Genomic DNA, 18,672 nt, shown 5'->3' with positions numbered 1-18,672 from the left:
CTCCATTAATCCCAGTGCCAGCAGTACACATATCTATACATACAGTACAGGACATACAGAACTAAAGTAAAAACATCGACATTACCAGACTGGATCAGACCTGAGATCCACCTAGTCCAGAATCCTGTCTCCAGCAGATGCTTCACACAAAAGTGCAAAAAGAGATGGGGTCATCTGCCTCACATGCCAGTTTTATCCTAATCCCTAATCAAGTTTGGTTTAAAGCCTGAGGCATCAGGCTTTATCTCCTTTCCAATGCACTTTGTTTGCATTAACTCTGTCTGTTCTTTGTTAGCTATGTAACAATGCTGTCCCCCTTTGAACCCTGCCTAATTCCTGTAAGAGCTGCATCCTTTTCAAGCTACCATTTTAATGTGCTTCCTTTTCTCCGTTTCATTTGCTGGGATCATTGCTACTGATGCTCTAATATCCTGTTATGGCTTCTCCATTCCACTCCCTCGCAGCTGCACCTGTTTGATACACCTTGTCTGACCCTAGGCTCCTTGGGGCAGGGGCGGTCATGAACTATGTAACCATACACAGCACTAGCACAATGCGGCCCAGGCCCTGGTTGAGGCCTCCAGGTGCTACCAGAATTATATAATTAATAACAACAATAGTTAATAATTCATTTGACATTGCACATCTAGTACTTAACCACTGTAAAAAAAATAACGTACAATTTCAGTGTTAACCTATTACATAAACTATGGCAGCACATGAAAGTCAACACCGCTCATGCTAATGCAGGGGGGAAACCCTGAAGTAATTCTAGTAAAATACGTTTCAAACTTATTGTCCTTCTTATTCCCTGCTAAAGTATTTAGAGATGATACTGTATGTCCACTATTCTCAAATTCTGCATAGGTTCTCTATCACTCTGGGCACCATTTGCCTAAATAGGTGTGTAAGGCATCTAATATAGGTAGTTTAATTTATAAGTAGCTTAAAGCAAGGATTCCTATTAGCTGAAATAAGTGACAAACAGAATCCACCATGATGACCTCTGATATAATAGTATCAAATCAGACTGTATTTAGCCTTTTGAGCCTATAGTGCACACTCTCCAGACAAATTGTTCTAGCTAGGTTGGTTTTACATTCGGTGGATAGATTTCCTCACTTAGGCCTGTTCATATCATTAAAACTGCCCATGGGAAGACATTTCAATGAGATGTTCCTGCTTTGAGATATTTCCTAGACCACAGCAGATCCTGTTGAATGTTTCAGAGATTCACAGAGCATCTTGACTCAAAAAAAGTTTCACACGGATTTTTTTCATTCTTTATTTGCTCACCTCCCCGAACACTAGGTTTCAGCAACTCCTCCCAGCTGCTTTCTTGCCTAAAGCTTTCCGCCTGTGCATGCCAGAAGGGATTAACGTGCTCATGTCATGAAATGTGAAGGTTAGACAGTATCGGCTCTGGGTCTACCCTGCACCTTCACCAAAGGCAGGTTCTTTGGTCTGCGTTGGTTATCTATCCCTGTATCAGAGGTCTGGTATCACAACTCTTGTGTAGGATGTCTGAACTGAGCTCCCTTGATTGGTTCATTAATGCTGCTACTGACTATACAGCAGCTATTATTTTGCACCAAGGGGAGTCTCACACCCATGTGTTCCCAGGAGCTGAGTGCATCACAGAATTCCCACAGTCCCTGCCAGTCGTGGAACCAAGCGTCTGAGTGCCCTACCGCCAAGCTGATATTACACCACTCCCGATTTAGCCCACGCAACCAGCTGCATGTGGTCATAACACAAGCTACAAAGTTTGGATCCTGATCCAAATTTGGATCTGTCGTTCCCCATAGTTCAGAAGTGATTTGGCTTTGGGCTTGTGACTGGGTATACAGATCCTTAGGAGGTTTCAGCCAAGGCAGTCCCTGCCCCAAAGGGGGCAACTCAACCAGTCTGGAACAGCGTGTACAGGCTGCAGCGGCGACCCAGCTGCTATTCCCAGGGAATCCAGGGATGTTCTGACCTACAAGGGAAAGACCTGTAACATTATTTAATGGGGCCTGTGATGCAGAGAAGTGAAAGTGCACTCAACCTTCATTTTGCTCATCTCCATACTGCACATGGTTGTTAATTTCCCCCATTTAATTGCTGTTTACATTACTCGTATCTGAGAGCTCATTCTGGAATGTGGCTGGTGGCGAGAGCTTTTAGCCCATGTTGTTCACAACAATCTATTTCACCTTTACGAGAGTTCACCTTCCAAGACGAGAGAAGACTGGGGTCTGCTGTGGTTGGTGGGGCAGGAAGACATTTGTCTTGAACTCTAGTTCTGAAGGTCTCTGCACACATCAGTGCAATGTTTGAACTACGATATTAGTCTTCCATTCATTCCATGTTGCAGTCAAATGGCCTCAGTTTATATTGTGTTCAATATCCCCAGCAACGAGTTCCTCCTACTGCAACGAGAAGGTGATGGTCATTCAAAGTGTCAAGTACCACAGGGAGAAGTAGCACAGTACAATTCAATTTTCAGCGCAGAGGAGATGAGGACTTCTTTTATATGGGTGACTGTAACGGTCAGGCCTGATCCAGCATGGAACCCTGCTTCTGACTCAGTTTTCCCTTCTTGGGTTTCTCAAAAACTGCGCCCAGTGAGTCTAATACCACCCCCTCTTGGGGTGTGGGTTTATTAACACATCACCACAATTATAAAAAAGCAAGATGTATAATAGCAGCTAAAACAAGTTTTTCTCCTGTCTCCCCACTCCAGTTTCTTAAGCCCCTTGCTGGGCTTCTTTCCTCAAACCTCTTCCTTTGACAGCTGTTACATCTCTTAAGGTTTCTGCTCCTGCCACTAACTGCAAGTTGTTCCAGCCAGGCCTTTTCCTTCGCTGATAAGGGAAGCCCTTTTCCTTGTTCTCTCTCCCCAGATCCCTGCAGGCCTCTCTCCCCAGATCCCCTTATATCAGAGGTTCGGACCTCAGCTCTCTCTCGCTCAGCTCCCTGCATCCCTTTGAGCAGGGCACCTCTGCCAGGTCCCTTCTGGGTTTGTCTGGAGAGCCCTCTCCCAGGTCTGTCCTAGCTCCTGGCCTCCCTCTCTCTGAAGGAACAGGCTCTCTCTCATAGGAAGCCCTGCCAACGGGCTACCATCACATGATGTCTGGTCAACTGACCCAACCATCAGCTGAAGCCCAGACTCAACACCAGGGTCCTGATGACAAGGCACAGGTGGAGCTGAGTCCAAATCCCTTAAAGGGCCAGCCCATCTTGTGACAGTGACTTTCTTCCAGAAGGATCCCAAAATGTTTTACAAACGGATTAAAAAACTGTAGCTCCAATGCTGCAGTCCAGCTGTGGGAGTTTTGCTCACTGAAGTTAAGAAAGGTTTGACCACATCAGCACTTCAGGACTGGGCTCTTCACACATTGTAAGAATTATTTCCCCTCAGTCCGCCCTTGGTTGGAATGTGGCGTAACAGTGCATAGCCACCTAGCCCAGAAATTTAGGGTGGTCCTAATTCTTCATTCCCTGAGCTGTACTCAGCCATCATGGAGATTAACAGCTGCAATGGCTCCCTCATTTCCAGGCTGCCTGTGCTTGGTATAATGGGCCTTACACCAGAAGAGGATTGGGTGTAGCAGAGCTCTGCTTTGCTATGCCTCTTCCTCACCCCATCTCACACACATTCTCTCATTCCCCTTACTCTGGGTGGGAGGGGAAGGCTGGTGTACACAAGTAGAGAATTATCCTGAACAGGGTGGATTCTCCACTGTCATTCTCTAGTTTTATGGTCACTTGCAGCCATCGGTGCTGCACAAAAAGGCCTTTGCAGACCAGAAAATCTGGCCTTTTGGGTTTTACATCTCAACCAAAAGGCAAAAATATCTTGAAAAGAAAAATGCCAGTCTCCAAATTCTTGATGTGCCACAGCAGAGCGGTGCAAATGTTTCCTGACCTTTTTCCTTCCTAATTATATAAAGCTTTTGAAATGCATAGCAAGCTTTCTGTTTCCAGGATCTTTTTGGTGGGCTATGGTGGTGAAAATGTTTCTCTCACCTCTTAAAGACTACACTGCATAGGATTGCAACATACTCTCTGTCTTGTCTTCTAATCAACTAGGAAGGGAACATAGATAGGAAGATACAGAACTGCATCTGCTTTGAAAGGGCATCTCCTGTGGGTAGATATAGGATTTGCCAAAGTTTTAATGCAACAAGCCAAATAATCCTCATAGGGGAAAGACTGTAGGCCAAATGAATTGCTCATATAGATCTTACTTATCTCATCCGTTTATGACAGAATTGAATTTTACCCAGTGAATACGCTGTAACGTGGTGCAAAGACCAGTTTAATTCCCTCTATTTCTTATGTACCAAAGGTCATAGCCTACCACTGATTTTTAAGGAAAACTTCCCATTGGCTTTAATGGATATTTCTTCATGTGCATCTGTGACAACTGCCATTTTGGTCATGACCAGAGATTGAGCCAAGGAGCGCCAAAACTTTTACAACTTGAGTTTAAGTACTGGCTTATAACTGGGAGCTTTAAGAGACCCAGATGCTGTGCGGATTGGCCACGTGGTGGTGGGGTGCGTAACACACACTAAACACTTGGTTACGCTTCTATGCCAGCATAGACCCCAGGTGAATTGAGTTTCAAGTGAGTCTAGGAGTTAATGGGCAAGGAATAACCTGCTGTTTTCAGATTGAACAACCAAAACAGTGTGGCTTGAAAATGTTATTGTAAGTGATAATCCCATCTCAGAGCCCAGGAACTGTTATTCACAATCCTCATGCACCACGATGCCATTACACCGCCGTGCCTCTGTTGAACTCAGACTGTCGTGCTGGAACTAGACTATTTGGATAACACACAATAGGGTCAGATCCTGAACAGCGTAATTCCACTGCAGTCAATGGAGCAACACTGATATAAACCACCCCGAAGAGTCAAGTTAGTGACTCCAAAATCTCCTATATTTCAATAAGGATACGTCTACACTGCATGTCTCCCAGCACAAGCAGCCAGACCAACACTTGCTTTGCTCAAGGTAGCATGCTAAAACTAGCATGTGTGGACAGTATAGCGCGGGCTAGCCACCCAAGTAGGGACCGAGGGGGTCAGGTGGACTTGTACTCTGGTGTCTAGCCCGTGATGTGCTGGTATTCTTAGCTGGCTAGCTCAAGCAGAACTAGTGCATTCCTGTCTACCTGGACTGGGAGGAACGCTCCCAGCTGCAGCACAAACATACCTCCTAAGAGGCAATGCCACGCCTAGTAGCTTCAACAGACCCAGGAGCGCCGCCAGTTTTTCTGGAGTTCTAGGCGGCGGAAGGTCCCACCCCCGAAATACCACCGACAACCGGGGCAGCCAAAGATCCGGCTGTCACGGTCACCGCCCCCCAAATGTTAGCGCCCTATGCGACTGCCTAGGTCAACTAATGGGTTGTGCCGGCCCTGAATAGATCAACATTACTCTCTCCTCCAGTCCTTGAACTGTATAACTGCATTATCAGCATATGGATTTAACACCCTTCCCTACGAAAACCTTATCACTATCTTACCTGCAACATTTCCTTCAAACGGCCTCACAATTCGTCATTGAACTCTGGGAAAGCCAAGTGAAGGTCAGCTTTTCCTTTTAACCAAAATGTTCTTTGTTCTCCCTTTCCCTGACAACAGAAAGAAGTGAAGATGGAGTAGTACAAAGAAATCTGGGGGGGCGGGGAGAACTCGCATTGATTGTAAGTAGAGTTGACCTAAACTAGGAATCTCTGGATTGTGGCATAATTTGGTATTTCAGAATTTGGTTTTGTTCCAAATTTTTCAAAGGTTCCCCCAAACTGGAAATCTTGGGGAAAAAATGGTTTTGGCGACATCCACATGTGGCATTTTCAAAATGAAATAGGCTCCCTTGAACCATGGCCACCCCTAGGTGTTCTGTCACCCAGGACAGAAAACATTTTCGGTGTCCCCCATACTCAAAAGGTGCAATAAAAAAAAACCCAAAAGACCAAAACAAAAATCAAACCAATTCCCTCCCTGCACCTCCAAGTGCAATGATCCGGTGCCCCTCAATGTCAGTGCTCAGGGTAGAGGTCCTGACTTCCCACCTCTAAGACCAGCCCTGCCTGAAACCATGGCTGCTCCTTACTGAAATTCCTACTGTGCTCGTGAAATTTACACGAATGTTGATTTCAGTCAGCAGCTGCCTGGACTCCCAGTGTCTGTAGCTCCGAGGCAAGCCCACCACAGGAACTGCTTTGGGGCAGGAGACCCCAGGCCTTCCGTACTCCCTGACTACCTGGGTCCTAGGGTTGCCCACGCCCCAGCCACGCACCCTGGACCTCAAACCATTTTTGTCAAACATTTCAGGTTTGAGAAATGGGTCTTTTCCAATGAAACTGTTCCATTGGAAAACTTCCGGCAAGCTCTAACTGTAAGGTCTTTGGAGCCGGAAGCATCTCTTGGTTATACCTTGGTACAGTGGTTGCATGATGAGGCCACGGTCCCTTATTGGGGCCTCAAGGTACTCCAGCAACATAAGCAATAAAGAATAGTAATATCAACACAGAGCATGACAAGGTAGAAGCCAGGCACAGGATCCAAGGACGTGAGACATGGAAAGGGCTGTGAAAGCACAAAGACTTCACATCATTGAGTCCTGTTTTTCTGGAACGCTTAATTCTAGTTTGCAAAGCACTGTCCTATGTTAGGCAGATGGGAATCATATACAAAACAATGGCAGGGTCTGATTTAAGTCACACCATAGTGCTGAACACCTCTACATGTTGGTTGTTTTGTTTTTACACTGATGCATTAACATCAGTTCATATCCAGGAAAGCATATGTTCTGCATACATTGGACGTCCTTCATATGCTAATATAATAGATCTACCTATTTGGCATGATAGGCTCCCATTCTGCACTCTCAGTGTTCATACCTTTACTGTTATGGTCCCTCTTTCTTGCAAGTCATACCCGCCGATGGATTGCAAGGCATTAGCAGTGGTTGTGGAGACATGGATTCGGAGAGCTACAGCAAAATAAATCTATTTACTTATTTTATAAATGTATATGACTGGCTGGCTGGGGAGGATTAACTAGTTAAAGGGGCAGGATCAATCTTTTTAGAACCTAACGTTTAGCTTCCTAAAGGCTGTGTTTCATTTTTGGCCTGAATCTTTCCTCCTGTTCAGAAGGGTTTGTAATTAAGATTTAGGCTTTAGTCTGACTACATTTAAAATGAAGTTACTTGATAGAAATGGTCTCCAGGGCAAAAGCACAGTGTTTATTATATAAACCTCAAACTTTCTTGTTTCATTTTTGGCATTGTAACATCCATGGCTATCTAGGTCCTTGCAGTTGTCACTACGCTGCACAATATGGTCATTCAGAGCTTCATGGCATCAGCGGGAAAGAAATGAGCAAGCAAAGACCTCTCCATGTAGCAGTATAGGGTCTATGATGCACAGTCATGTGTGTCTGAGGGCAGTTACAAACCCACAAAACACCATGTTCATTTTAAATTCTTCAAAGATTGAACATCCCAGCTGGTTGTGAAACATGAAACACTGTCACTGTGGATAGCAGTGGACAGAGCAATGAACTGGGACTCAGGAGACCTGGGTTCTATTCCTGGCTCTGGCACAGGCCAGTTGGGTGAGCTTGGGCAAGCCACTTCACCTCTCCATCCCTCACTTTCCCCCCACAGTAAAATAAGGATAATGATCCTGACTTCCTTTGTAAAGCACTCTGAGATCTGCTGATGAAACGCACCATGTAAGAACTGGTGGTTGTTATCTGACAACAATGATCTCAGATGTAAGACACCCTCAGGGTTCATCAAACTGGGTTATCAGAGCATTGTATAGCAAAGGTTTGACACAAAAAAATGTCAATTAACAATGGGTTAAGTGTAACACTGCCTCTATCTGTGGTTAAAAACAATTCCATGAAGGATGATTGCAAACCCGTCGTAAATGGTACCTACGCAAACTGGTACTTTCCATCCTTGATGCTGTATTAACAGTGTCTCCAAACAGGCAGTACCGTGGCATTGTGATTCCCACCACTCCTGCAACAACAGGTCCTAAAGTACAAAACAAAGCACAAGCTATCAAGACAGAAAGTGTTATGCAAAGCAATTCTGCCCCGCACTGGGACTCCTAACTAGGCACTGGAGAAGCAGTTTAAATGAAAGAGTGTCATAGTCTCCTATCTGGAGCCCAAGCATGGGTATGTGCAACTCCTAAATTCTAATCCCAGCTTTGATGCCAACTTCCATTTTTGACTTGCTCAACTGATGGCTTATTGTCTCAGTTCCCGCAACTGCGAACATGGCAGCAATCCCTAGCTAATCTTACTGTTGCTATAAAAATTAACATGTGTACAATTTCTAGCTCTGCCAGGGACCTGCTGGGTAACCTTGGACAAATCACTTAATCTCACTATGCATCTGTAAAATGGGGATAATAATACTGACCTCTTTTGTAAGGCTCTTTATGATCAATGGAGGAAAAAGAGTTAGGGATTATTAAAACAGCATAGAAATGCTTAGTTGTGTTATTAGAACTGAGACATGTATGAAGATCAAAATATTTAGACAATTTCCCCAACCTTTGCAGTTGTCACTGAAACACCCTGAGAAAGGAAGATAGAAATTGTCATAAGAATGGCCCTACTGGGTCAGACCAAAGGTCTATTTAGCCCAGTATCCTGTCTTCTGTCAGTGGCCAGTGCCAGGTGCCCCAGAGGGAATGAACAGAACAGGTAATCATCAAGTGATCCATCCCCTGTTGTTCATTCCCAGCTTCTGGCAAACAGAGGCTAGGGACACCATTCCAGCCCATCCTGGCTAATAGCCATTGATGGACCTATCATGCATGAATTTATCTAGTTCTTTTGTGAACCCTGTTATGGTCTTGGCCTTCATAACATCCTCTAGCAAGGAGTTCCACAGGTTGACTGTGCGTTGTGTGAAGAAATACTTCCTTTTGTTTGTTTTAAACCTGATGCCTATTAATTTCATTTGGTGACCCCTAGTTCTTGTGTTATGAGAAGGAGTAAACAACACGTCCTTATATACCTTCTCTACACCAGTCATGATTTTATAGACCTCTATCATATCTCCCCTTAGCTATCTCTTTTCCAAGCTGAAAAGGCCCAGTCTTATCAATCTCTCCTCATACGGAAGCCGTTCCATACCCCTAATCATTTCTGTTGCCCTTTTCTGAACCTTTTCTAATTCCAATATGTCTTTTTTGAGATGGGGCAACCACAACTGCACACAGTATTCAAGATGTGGGCACACCGTGGATTTATATAGAGGCAACATGATATTTTCTGTCCTATTATCTATCCCTTTCTTAATGATTCCCAGCATTCTGTTCGCTTTTTTGACTGCTGCTGCACATTGAGTGGATGTTTTCAGAGAACTATCCACAATGACTTCAATTTCTCTTTCTGGAGTGTTAACAGCTAATTTAGACCCCATCATTTTATATGTATAGTTGGGATTATGCTTTCCTGTCATACTAAAGGAAACAGGTGGTCCATCTACAACAACATCCTGACTCCAACAGTACCAGATGCTTCAGAGTAAGCTTCAAAACGTTCTATAGCAGCAGGCAGTTGTGTAATAACCTGCTCATAAGGGAGATTTCTTCCTGACCTCTGTCAATTTGAGAACCTAGGCCTCCCATATCCCAGGTGACTGCCCTACATACACTGGGCCAAAAAGTTATAGGGGACGTGGCCTTCTCTTCCATTTTTGCAGATGAAACTATTTCGCAAATTTGTGTCAAATTTTTGAATAAGTTTCATGTTGTCTGAAACTGCATGTTTTACCAAATAAACTATTCATCTGAAAAATTTTGCCCAGCCGTAGAAATTACAGCTCCAATGGTAGGTAATGTTACAGCTCTAGGCCAGTATTTGTGAGATGACCTTGAATACATGCATTATCTTTTCAGGAAGAGTCCTACCACTGAAATGCACTTCTAAGTGATCTTGCTGGTATATGCTGCATTGAGTTTCCCCACAAACTCTTCTGTCAGCATAGACTCCAAGCTGCGCTAGTATTGCTTGGATAGGAAATGGAAAGCACCAATTAAGAATGGAAGTGTCATTCTTTAGATGAGAACTAAAGCAGAAGCCCAACATTACTATAATCGTAAAATGTTTGCATAGCACTGTACATTTACACAGTGATTTACAAACACAGGAAAGAGCATTGATAGCGCTTCTGAATGTTTTATATTAATGTTCTACACCTCGACAGAACCTTTCAACCACAGATCTCAGAAACTAATAGAAATAAAATACAAAATAGAAACTAATACATTTCCCCAGCAATCCGTGAGGACACTGCATGTTAATATTGCCAGCTTGCTGATGGGAAAACTGAGGTACAGAGCAGTTATGTAAGTAGCCAATGTCAGACAGCAAGTCATGGCTGAGGTATGAAGAGAATCTGGAATTCCTAACTCCCTGTCTCCTGCTGTAACTGCTCAATACGTGCTACAGTGAATTAAGGATGAACTCCATACCCAAGGTTAAAACAAACATTTGGCCACCAGTTCTTTACTCAGGCAAAAATCCAAATTAAGGTTGAGGGGAATTTTGGCTGAATTAGGACTGGAGGATAAGCCCCCTTAAAAAACACTCTCCTGGCTCATCTTAACCTGATGCTTGACTCATCCTGAGGTGAATTACGAATTGATGCAAACATGTGAATTATGTATTTGTGGCTCAATTTATATGGACCGAGAACAAATCTCAGTATCAGAAGCAGATGAGACTCGTGCTACTTACCTGTGTTAATGCCAATCCGCAGCTTCAGCTTCTCTTCGGGCATGTGCCCTATCTTGAAAGGGATCATTGCACTGAGGCAGTGCAAAGACATTGTAGCAATTTCCTCAACGTGCTTCATTCCATTGCGGATGGGAAGGCCACTGGCAACCATGTAAGCATCTCCGATTGTTTCAACCTGTAGCAAGGAAAACAAAACACTTAGGCAGCACGTTACGTGTCTGGGGCCCAGGGCAAATAGTAGCCAGTATTAGAGACAGTGCAAACTAGCAGACTAAGCTTAAACCGGCAGTTAAGATCTTCTACATTCTAGTCATGGTTCTGCCACTGATTGTACTCAACCATCTACAATTGGAACAGTATCAAGTCAGTGATATTACTGGGCTTTGGATGCAAGTGACTACAGAGAGGGGAGCCTGACTGTGTGAGCACTCACTCTCTCTCTCTCCAGGAAACTTCCCTTGACTTGGATAGAAGTTCTGCAAACACACTGCTTGCAGGACTGGGCCCAGCAACTGTGCTGCCTGAGAACCAGAGGAGCAGCGTGTCTCACCTTGTATACGTCATACGTTTTAATGATGTTATCGAACAGGCTATACAGGTCATTCAGGAGATTAACCACTTGCAGGGGGTTGCTGAGAGAACACAAATTGGTGAATCCAACAATATCTGAGAAGAAGATGGTCACGGAATCAAAACTCTCAGGCTCCACGGATTTCCCAGCGATGAGCTGCTCTCTGATAAAGCTGGGACAGGAGGAGAAAGTGATTATTTCCTTTATGTTTGTTTACTTGCTCTCTCTCTCCCTCCCCCTCAGAATAGATCCATTTGGCCTTAACATCCTGCATGTTTGGGAAACACACCAAGTGGCCTGTTTAAAGCACTTTTAAGCCTGCCTTAAAAATCCCCAAACCAGATTCAATCTGGATTTACACCAGCTTCCACTTTGGCAAAAGGTCCCCAAATTAAAGCATCTACTGGAGGGAAAGAAGGTGCAACAGAGAAAAGTGGCCACTTGCCAGAGAGGTGTGTGAGGGTGAAGGTCAGTGGAGCACAAGAAGTTGATGGCATGAAACACATTTTAAAATAATGCTGGTTGGCCTGGATTCAGGCTAGACCTACAAAATATTTGACAAGGAGTAAAGGAGCTGGCACGCTAAGACCACAGCTTATGTTGAACAGTTCAGTCTGATTGTTTCCTGCTGCTCCTCATGGCTGGTGTACCCAGCTGTAGTCCTTTGTCTTAGGCCTGGTCTACACTAAGGGGGAGGTCGAACTAAGGTATGCAAGTTCAGCTACGCTATTCGCAAGTTTGTGAGTATGAGTTTGTGTATGAGTTTGTGGGGAAACTCAATGCTATTCGCGTAGCTGAACTCGAACTACCTTAGTTCGAAGTACTCACCCGTCCAGACGCCGCGGGATCGAAGTCCGCGGCTCCCCCGTCGACTCCGCCACCGCCGTTCGCGGTGGTGGAGTTCCGGAGTTGACGGGAGTGCGTTCGGAGTTCGATATATCGCGTCTAGTCTAGATTAGACGCGATATATCGAACTCCAAGAAGTCGAACGCTACCCGCCGACCCAGACGGTAAGTATAGACGTACCCTTAGACTGTCAGCTCTTCGGGGAACAGTCTTTTTGTTCTAGGTTTCTACAACATCTAGAACAATGCCCCTGGACCCTGACTGGAGCTTCTAGGCACTATCACAATATAACGAATAATAATAATTCATTGCTTAATTACCATTCATTAGTTAGAGCTTGAGGCTGTACTACCAGTGTTTAAGTGACTATAGTACTTTGCAACGCATTCTGAGATAGAGCCTTTCATACCCAGCGTGTCTTGCACCAAATTCTATTGTCCACAAATCACAGTTGTTTGATTACCTGGGCAACATTGCTGACAAAAGTTTATCTGTCTTTTTCTTCTCTGCCACCAACTGGGCTGTCCTTTCTTCCACCACATCCTCCAAGTGATTGGCATACTTTTCCAGTTTGTTTACCATGTTATCCAAGATGCTGATGTGGCTAATGGAATTGTTCAAACAAATATTGTTTTTAATTTACATAATAGCACTAAGTAATACAAAACATGGATGGGAATTGTATTCCACTTCCATTTCCATCAAGATCCCCTCTAGCATCTAGAGTTCATGGGGGAGAAATGACTTCTGATACTTGGCTACTCCCCATTATGGGCCTTTCATAAAATCTCATAATTTAACTTGGATAAGAAATATCCTTGGAGACTATACACACTGCAGATAGTGTTAGTACTGACCCAATGCCCCCACATAGTCTTTGGGAGCACTGTGCTGCCAGAAGGAACAATTTTCAGATGAAACATCAAATCAAAGTCCCTTACAAGACTCAAAGTGGTATCCTGGCATCCCAGCCAAATTCCGCTGTGGATAATTATATGCTAACTACTTAAAGATATCATCAACTTAAATATATTTTTGTCTGATTTTTTTTTACATACTTATTACTGGTAACACTTAAGATACTGTAAGTGGAAAAGATTAGAGCATTAACTGCCTGTTTTGTTCAGTCTACTTTGTATAGCCCACAGTTTCCACCATGTGGGTCTTTCATTCAAGAGAGGAAAGAAAAACATTTCACCACTAGGAAAAATGTGATTGCAAAAATGCAAACATTGACAGGGAGGAGCTACAGTACTTGGAAACAACTTTAAACTCTCTTCTAAAAACTGACTAGATTTCAAGTTAACTACATCCATTTAACCTACCACCCCATCCCTCAACTATGGTTTCAGCTGGACATTATTCATACAATCATAGAAATGAAGGGCTGGAAGGGCCTTGAGAGGTCATCTAGTCCATCCCTTTGTGATGAGACATGACCAAGTAATCTAGACCGTCCCTGACAGGTGTTTGTCCAACCTCCAGTGATGGGATTCCACAACCTCTCTTGGAAGTCTAGTCCAGAACTTTACTATCCTTATAGTCTGAAAGGTGAGATATTGGGAAAATCTAAGTCTTTATCTTCCTGTTCTAAACTATCCTGCAGTGGTGCTGTGGGCTGTTAAACAGCTGCTACATCCCATCTCTGATGCAGCTGCATTTCAGCCATGTATGAGTAACCCCTTTGTAATAGATGCTATCTATAAAACACTTTGGGAGCCTCCTGGATGAAAAGCACAATGTATATCTGGTATCATTCTCAGACAGGTAAGAGAGACTCACCCTTCGGGGCTTGCATCTCTTAACCCTCTCTTCACAGAGGAGAATGTTGGCCTTCTCCCTGGATCTTCATCCCAACAAGTTCTAAGCATTGCAATGATCCTTTCACTGCATTTCTCTGTTGAGAGGGATGGCCGCAGTGGGACGGGCCCAGTTGGGTCCTTGAGTCGGTTTATTATCTCTGTATTTAGCAAATGTGATCAATCAGGATTTGAGTCTATTAATTATTTTAGTGTCCCTAACTTTGGAGCAAATTGTCCTGGTCCTTAATGCAGGAGTCTGAGAAGGAAAAACAGAGAGTGCATGGAGCTTCCTTTTCTCTTATGCATCTCACATAAGGGTCAGAGAAAATCAGTCTTTCACCTGGATGACCTTAGGGTCTGCTTCTTCTATGCAATCCATGCAGCTGGCCAGTTTCAAAGAAGGAAGCCATTCGTACCATCCCACAGGTGCAGTGTTCACACGTCCTGGAGCGCTAGGGGAAATTGTGCCTCCAAAGCTACAGGCTAAATCTGTCTCTATAGATGAATGCTTTCTCCTCGTAGGGTATGTCTACACTACCCACCAGATCGGCGGGCAGCAATCAATCCAGGGGAGGTCGATTTATCACGTCTAGTCTAAGCACGATAAATTGACCCCTGAGCTCTCTCCCATTGACTCCAGTACTCTGCCGCCGCAAGAGGCACAGGTGGAGTCGATGGAGGAGTGGCAGGAGTCGACTCACCACAGCGAAGACACCATGGTGAGTAGGTCTAAGTACGTCAACTTCAGCTACATTATTCACGTAGCTGAAGTTGTGTAACTTAGATCGATCCCCCTGCCAAGTGTAGATGAGGCCTCAGATACAGGGATTTCAGAGTGTAGTTGTAGTAACTTGGCACATGCCATAATACTGCAGGCTGCTGAGTAGCTCCAACATGTGACTGGTGTGATGTTTTCATTGGTACTATGTTCAGCTGAGCAGTTACTACACTTCACTTTGCTGTGATTAATTTAATTTGCACATAAAGTCAGATTAAAAGGTACATAGAGCCCTATTATCTGAACGGAACAGACAACATGGAATTTATTCAGATCAATAGAAGGTCAAACAAGAGAGGTTTTCCTATGAGTAATGCACTTCAAGGAGATACTATATGTGGGCTATAGGAGTTTGTGGGAGATGACAGCTGCTGCTGTATTTGAAACAAAGCTAAACATAAAGCAACTGTTTGTTTTTTTCTTATAAAGCAGGAAGCGATGAGAAATAGTGACAGGAAACCAAGACAGGGTTAGGCAACCAGTTTGGAGCACTTGCTCAGATTAAGTTCTAAATTCTTATGATTTATTAGGCAAAATTGCCAAATCACTTAAAACATATATACAGTTAAGCCTGTGTGACTCTCCAAAGACCAAAGGTGTCTATCCTTAGCAAGCAGTTAGTTAAGCAATACAATGATCTGTCTATACTCATTCATAATGTTCAGCGTACAAAAAGTCTCTTGCATCCCAAGGGTGCATCTACTCTGCAAATTAAAGGTGTGTTCCTAACTCAGAGTAGCTAACTGGCTCTGGCTAATCTGGGTTAAAATAACATTAAAGAGATGGCAGCTGGGGCTGAACACTACCTACTAACCTGAATTAACTGTATCTTCACTGCTATTTTAACCACAGTTACCTAAGCCTGGGTCACAGCTAATCTGAATTTTAAAACACATTTTATTTGCAGTGAAGACCTACTACATTTAGGGTAACTCTAGGATACAAAAATGTGCTCACAGAGGGAAGACCGTCTGAAAATGTAGTACAAAGAGAGGAACAAAGTTCTACCTTCTGCTTCCTTGTTCAGGTCTTGGAACGGGCCATCCTCATTGTTATAAATCAGCTCCCTCATAATTATAGCAAAGCTGTAGACATCCCCCTTTTGGGTCCCATGGAATGGAAATTCCCCCATCCTGAGCAGTTCTGGGGCTGTCCAGTAGAGATCTACAAGGCAAAATAGGAAACAGCAAGGAAGTCTGTGCTCCACCTGGGTCAAACTCATCATCGGCAAAGAACAGGCTAGACAGCCTTTTAAAATTCTGAACACGATATGGGATGGTTTGTGCTTTTATAGTGTCGTCCAACTGAGGATTTCTCTGCCATTTGCAGGCACTCATTCATCCACACAACACCACGGCCTGGTAGCTAGCTAGAGAGATGCAGGCAGCAGCAAGGGCACTCCTTCCTCTCCCCCTCCCCCCAGAAGTGGCAGCAAGACCCCCTTTGGGAGAATAGGGGTAAAAGCAGAGAATGGGCTCCCAGCAGCTGGGAGGGGAAGGCCCACATGTGGAGTCCCCTGTCAGGGTCACAGGGTGGCATAAATGAAGCAGACCCAGCTCCCCTGTGCTAGAACAGGGTCTCCCAGTTCAACCAACTAGGAGGGGAGAGCAGCACCTGCAGCCATAAAGAGCCAGGCTGTCTGGAAGCGGGAGGCAAGAGCAGCAGGAAGTTCCCTGGGAAAGGCTGCCAGAGCCCCCCAGGAGGCGGGGCAGTGCGAACCCGCGGGGGGTGGGGAGGAGGAGGTAGGGGGTCTAGGGAGAAAGACCTGGGAGGTGCTGCTCTGTTAAAAGGGGCGGGGTCTGAGTAAGGCAAAGGTGGAAATCCCCTGGGAGCTGTAGCCCAGAGTGGACTGAGGAACTGTGGTGGGATTTGTTTGCCTATATCTGAAAAATAAAACTGTGCCTGGAAAGATACTCTGATACACAAAGGTAGTGAGGCCTTTGTGGGCTGGGGAGAAGTCAACACCTTAGAGGGTGGTATCGGCGTGACTCCTCACAGTTGGGGCCTTTGGAGTAAGCACCCTGTTCAGATGCATGAGGCTGTTAACACATCTCAGAGCTATTGTTTCAGCCAGCTACAGACTCAGGCAGACTTCACATCATCAGTTGCACTTGAGTCACATTTTCAAGCTTTTCTTTGCAACTATAAAGGCTAGAATTGGGGGGTTTCTCTCTCTCTCTCTTTTTTTTTTAATGAATAAAGGCAGCAATTCTCCTGTAATGAAATGATTCTAGAACCTGGGGTTCTAGGCACAGGTCTATAAGAACATAAGAATGGTCATAGTGAGTCAGACCAAAGATCTATCTAGCCCAGTATCCTGTCATTTGTCAGTGGCCAATGCCTGGTGCCCCAGAGGGAATGAACAGAACAGGGAATCATCAAGTGATCCATCCCCCGTTGCCCATTACCAGCTTCTGGCAAACAGAGGCTAAGGACACCATTCCCACCCATCCTGGCTAACAGCCATTGATGGACCTATCATCCATGAATTTATCTAGTTCTTTTGTGAACCCTGTTATAGTTTTGGCCTTCACAACGTCCTCTGGCAAATAGTTCCATAGGTTTGCTGTGCATTGTGTGCAGAAATACTTCATTTTATTTGTTTTAAACCTGATGCCTATTAATTTCATTAATTACCCCTAGTTCTTGTGTTATGAGAAGGAGTAAATAACACTTCCTTATTTACTTTCTCCACACCAGTCATGATTATATAGACCTCAATCATTTATGCCTTAATTCATCCACAGCTACAGACCAAAAATTATTCACCAAAATTATCAGCAAACATTTTCAAACAACAAATAAATTGTAGAAAATCATAAGCTGCTCAGAGACAATTATTGAGCAAAATAGAGACCAAAACTGATCATATGCGTTATTTGCTGCTATTTGCTCATCTATATGCAGCATTACTGGAATAAAAAAAACCCATCTGTAATTTCCAAAAGCTGTGTTCCAGTCACCAATATTCAAAGAGGTGTTGTAGATAAAATATATGTGAAGCCCAGTATGAAGGAAAGCATCCACTAGAGCAGGGGTAGGCAACCTATGGCACGTGTGCCGAAGTCAGCACACAAGCTGATTTTCAGTGGCACTCACACTGCCCAGGTCCTGGCCACTGGTCCAGGGGGGAGCTCTGCATTTTAATTTAATTTTAAATGAACATAAGAACATAAGAACATAAGAAAGGCCGTACCGGGTCAGACCAAAGGTCCATCTAGCCCAGTATCTGTCTACCGACAGTGGCCAATGCCAGGTGCCCCTGAGGGAGTGAACCTAACAGGCAATGATCAAGTGATCTCTCTCCTGCCATCCATCTCCATCCTCTGACGAACAGAGGCTAGGGACACCATTCTTACCCATCCTGGCTAATAGCCATTTATGGACTTAGCCACCATGAATTTATCCAGTCCCCTTTTAAACATTGTTATAGTCCTAGCCTTCACAACCTGAAGGTTGTGAATGAAGCTTCTTAAACATTTTAAAAACCTTATTTACTTTACATACAACAATAGTTTAGTTATATATTATAGGCTTATAGAAAGAGACCTTCTAAAAACGCTAAAATGTATTACCGGCACACAAAACCTTAAATTAGAGTGAATAGATGAAGACTCAGCACAGCACTTCTGAAAGGTTGCTGACCCCTGTGCTAGAGGAATCCATCAATCGTTGTTTTGGTGCATCCCTTGTGCTTGTAATTCTTGTATAATCCTCTTACCTGCATAGTTGGTATTTTTCTCAGTAATTACTCGGTATTTCTTTCCATACTTAAACTCCCATAGCCCAAATCCACACAGTTTCACTTGCATGCGACTATCCACCAAACAGTTAGTAGGTTTCAGATTTCCATGGGAGTTCAATGGGCTTCTGTGAAGAAACAACATCCCCTACAAAAACAGGGA

At 44.1% G+C, this 18,672-nt stretch overlaps 1 protein-coding gene across 1 annotated transcript in view; it reads right to left on the bottom strand.

Annotated features, from left to right (window-relative positions):
* The window catches only part of LOC123374539 (guanylate cyclase 2G-like), a 40,884-nt gene continuing 22,212 nt past the window's right edge, over nucleotides 1-18,672 (bottom strand). The window contains exons 13-22 of the mRNA XM_045024607.1: nucleotides 18,489-18,657; nucleotides 15,776-15,931; nucleotides 13,970-14,147; nucleotides 12,651-12,791; nucleotides 11,321-11,513; nucleotides 10,771-10,945; nucleotides 7,949-8,047; nucleotides 6,900-6,991; nucleotides 5,520-5,627; nucleotides 1-2,411 (exon numbers count right to left, since the gene is read on the bottom strand). Of these exons, the coding sequence (XP_044880542.1) occupies nucleotides 5,544-5,627; nucleotides 6,900-6,991; nucleotides 7,949-8,047; nucleotides 10,771-10,945; nucleotides 11,321-11,513; nucleotides 12,651-12,791; nucleotides 13,970-14,147; nucleotides 15,776-15,931; nucleotides 18,489-18,657 (1,287 nt within the window). The 3' untranslated portion in view covers nucleotides 1-2,411; nucleotides 5,520-5,543. The remainder of the gene's footprint in view (nucleotides 2,412-5,519; nucleotides 5,628-6,899; nucleotides 6,992-7,948; nucleotides 8,048-10,770; nucleotides 10,946-11,320; nucleotides 11,514-12,650; nucleotides 12,792-13,969; nucleotides 14,148-15,775; nucleotides 15,932-18,488; nucleotides 18,658-18,672) is intronic.

This window comes from Mauremys mutica, chromosome 7 (genome assembly GCF_020497125.1).
Source record: "Mauremys mutica isolate MM-2020 ecotype Southern chromosome 7, ASM2049712v1, whole genome shotgun sequence".
Taxonomy (NCBI): domain Eukaryota; kingdom Metazoa; phylum Chordata; order Testudines; family Geoemydidae; genus Mauremys; species Mauremys mutica.
This window is presented reverse-complemented; position numbering and strand designations above follow the sequence as displayed.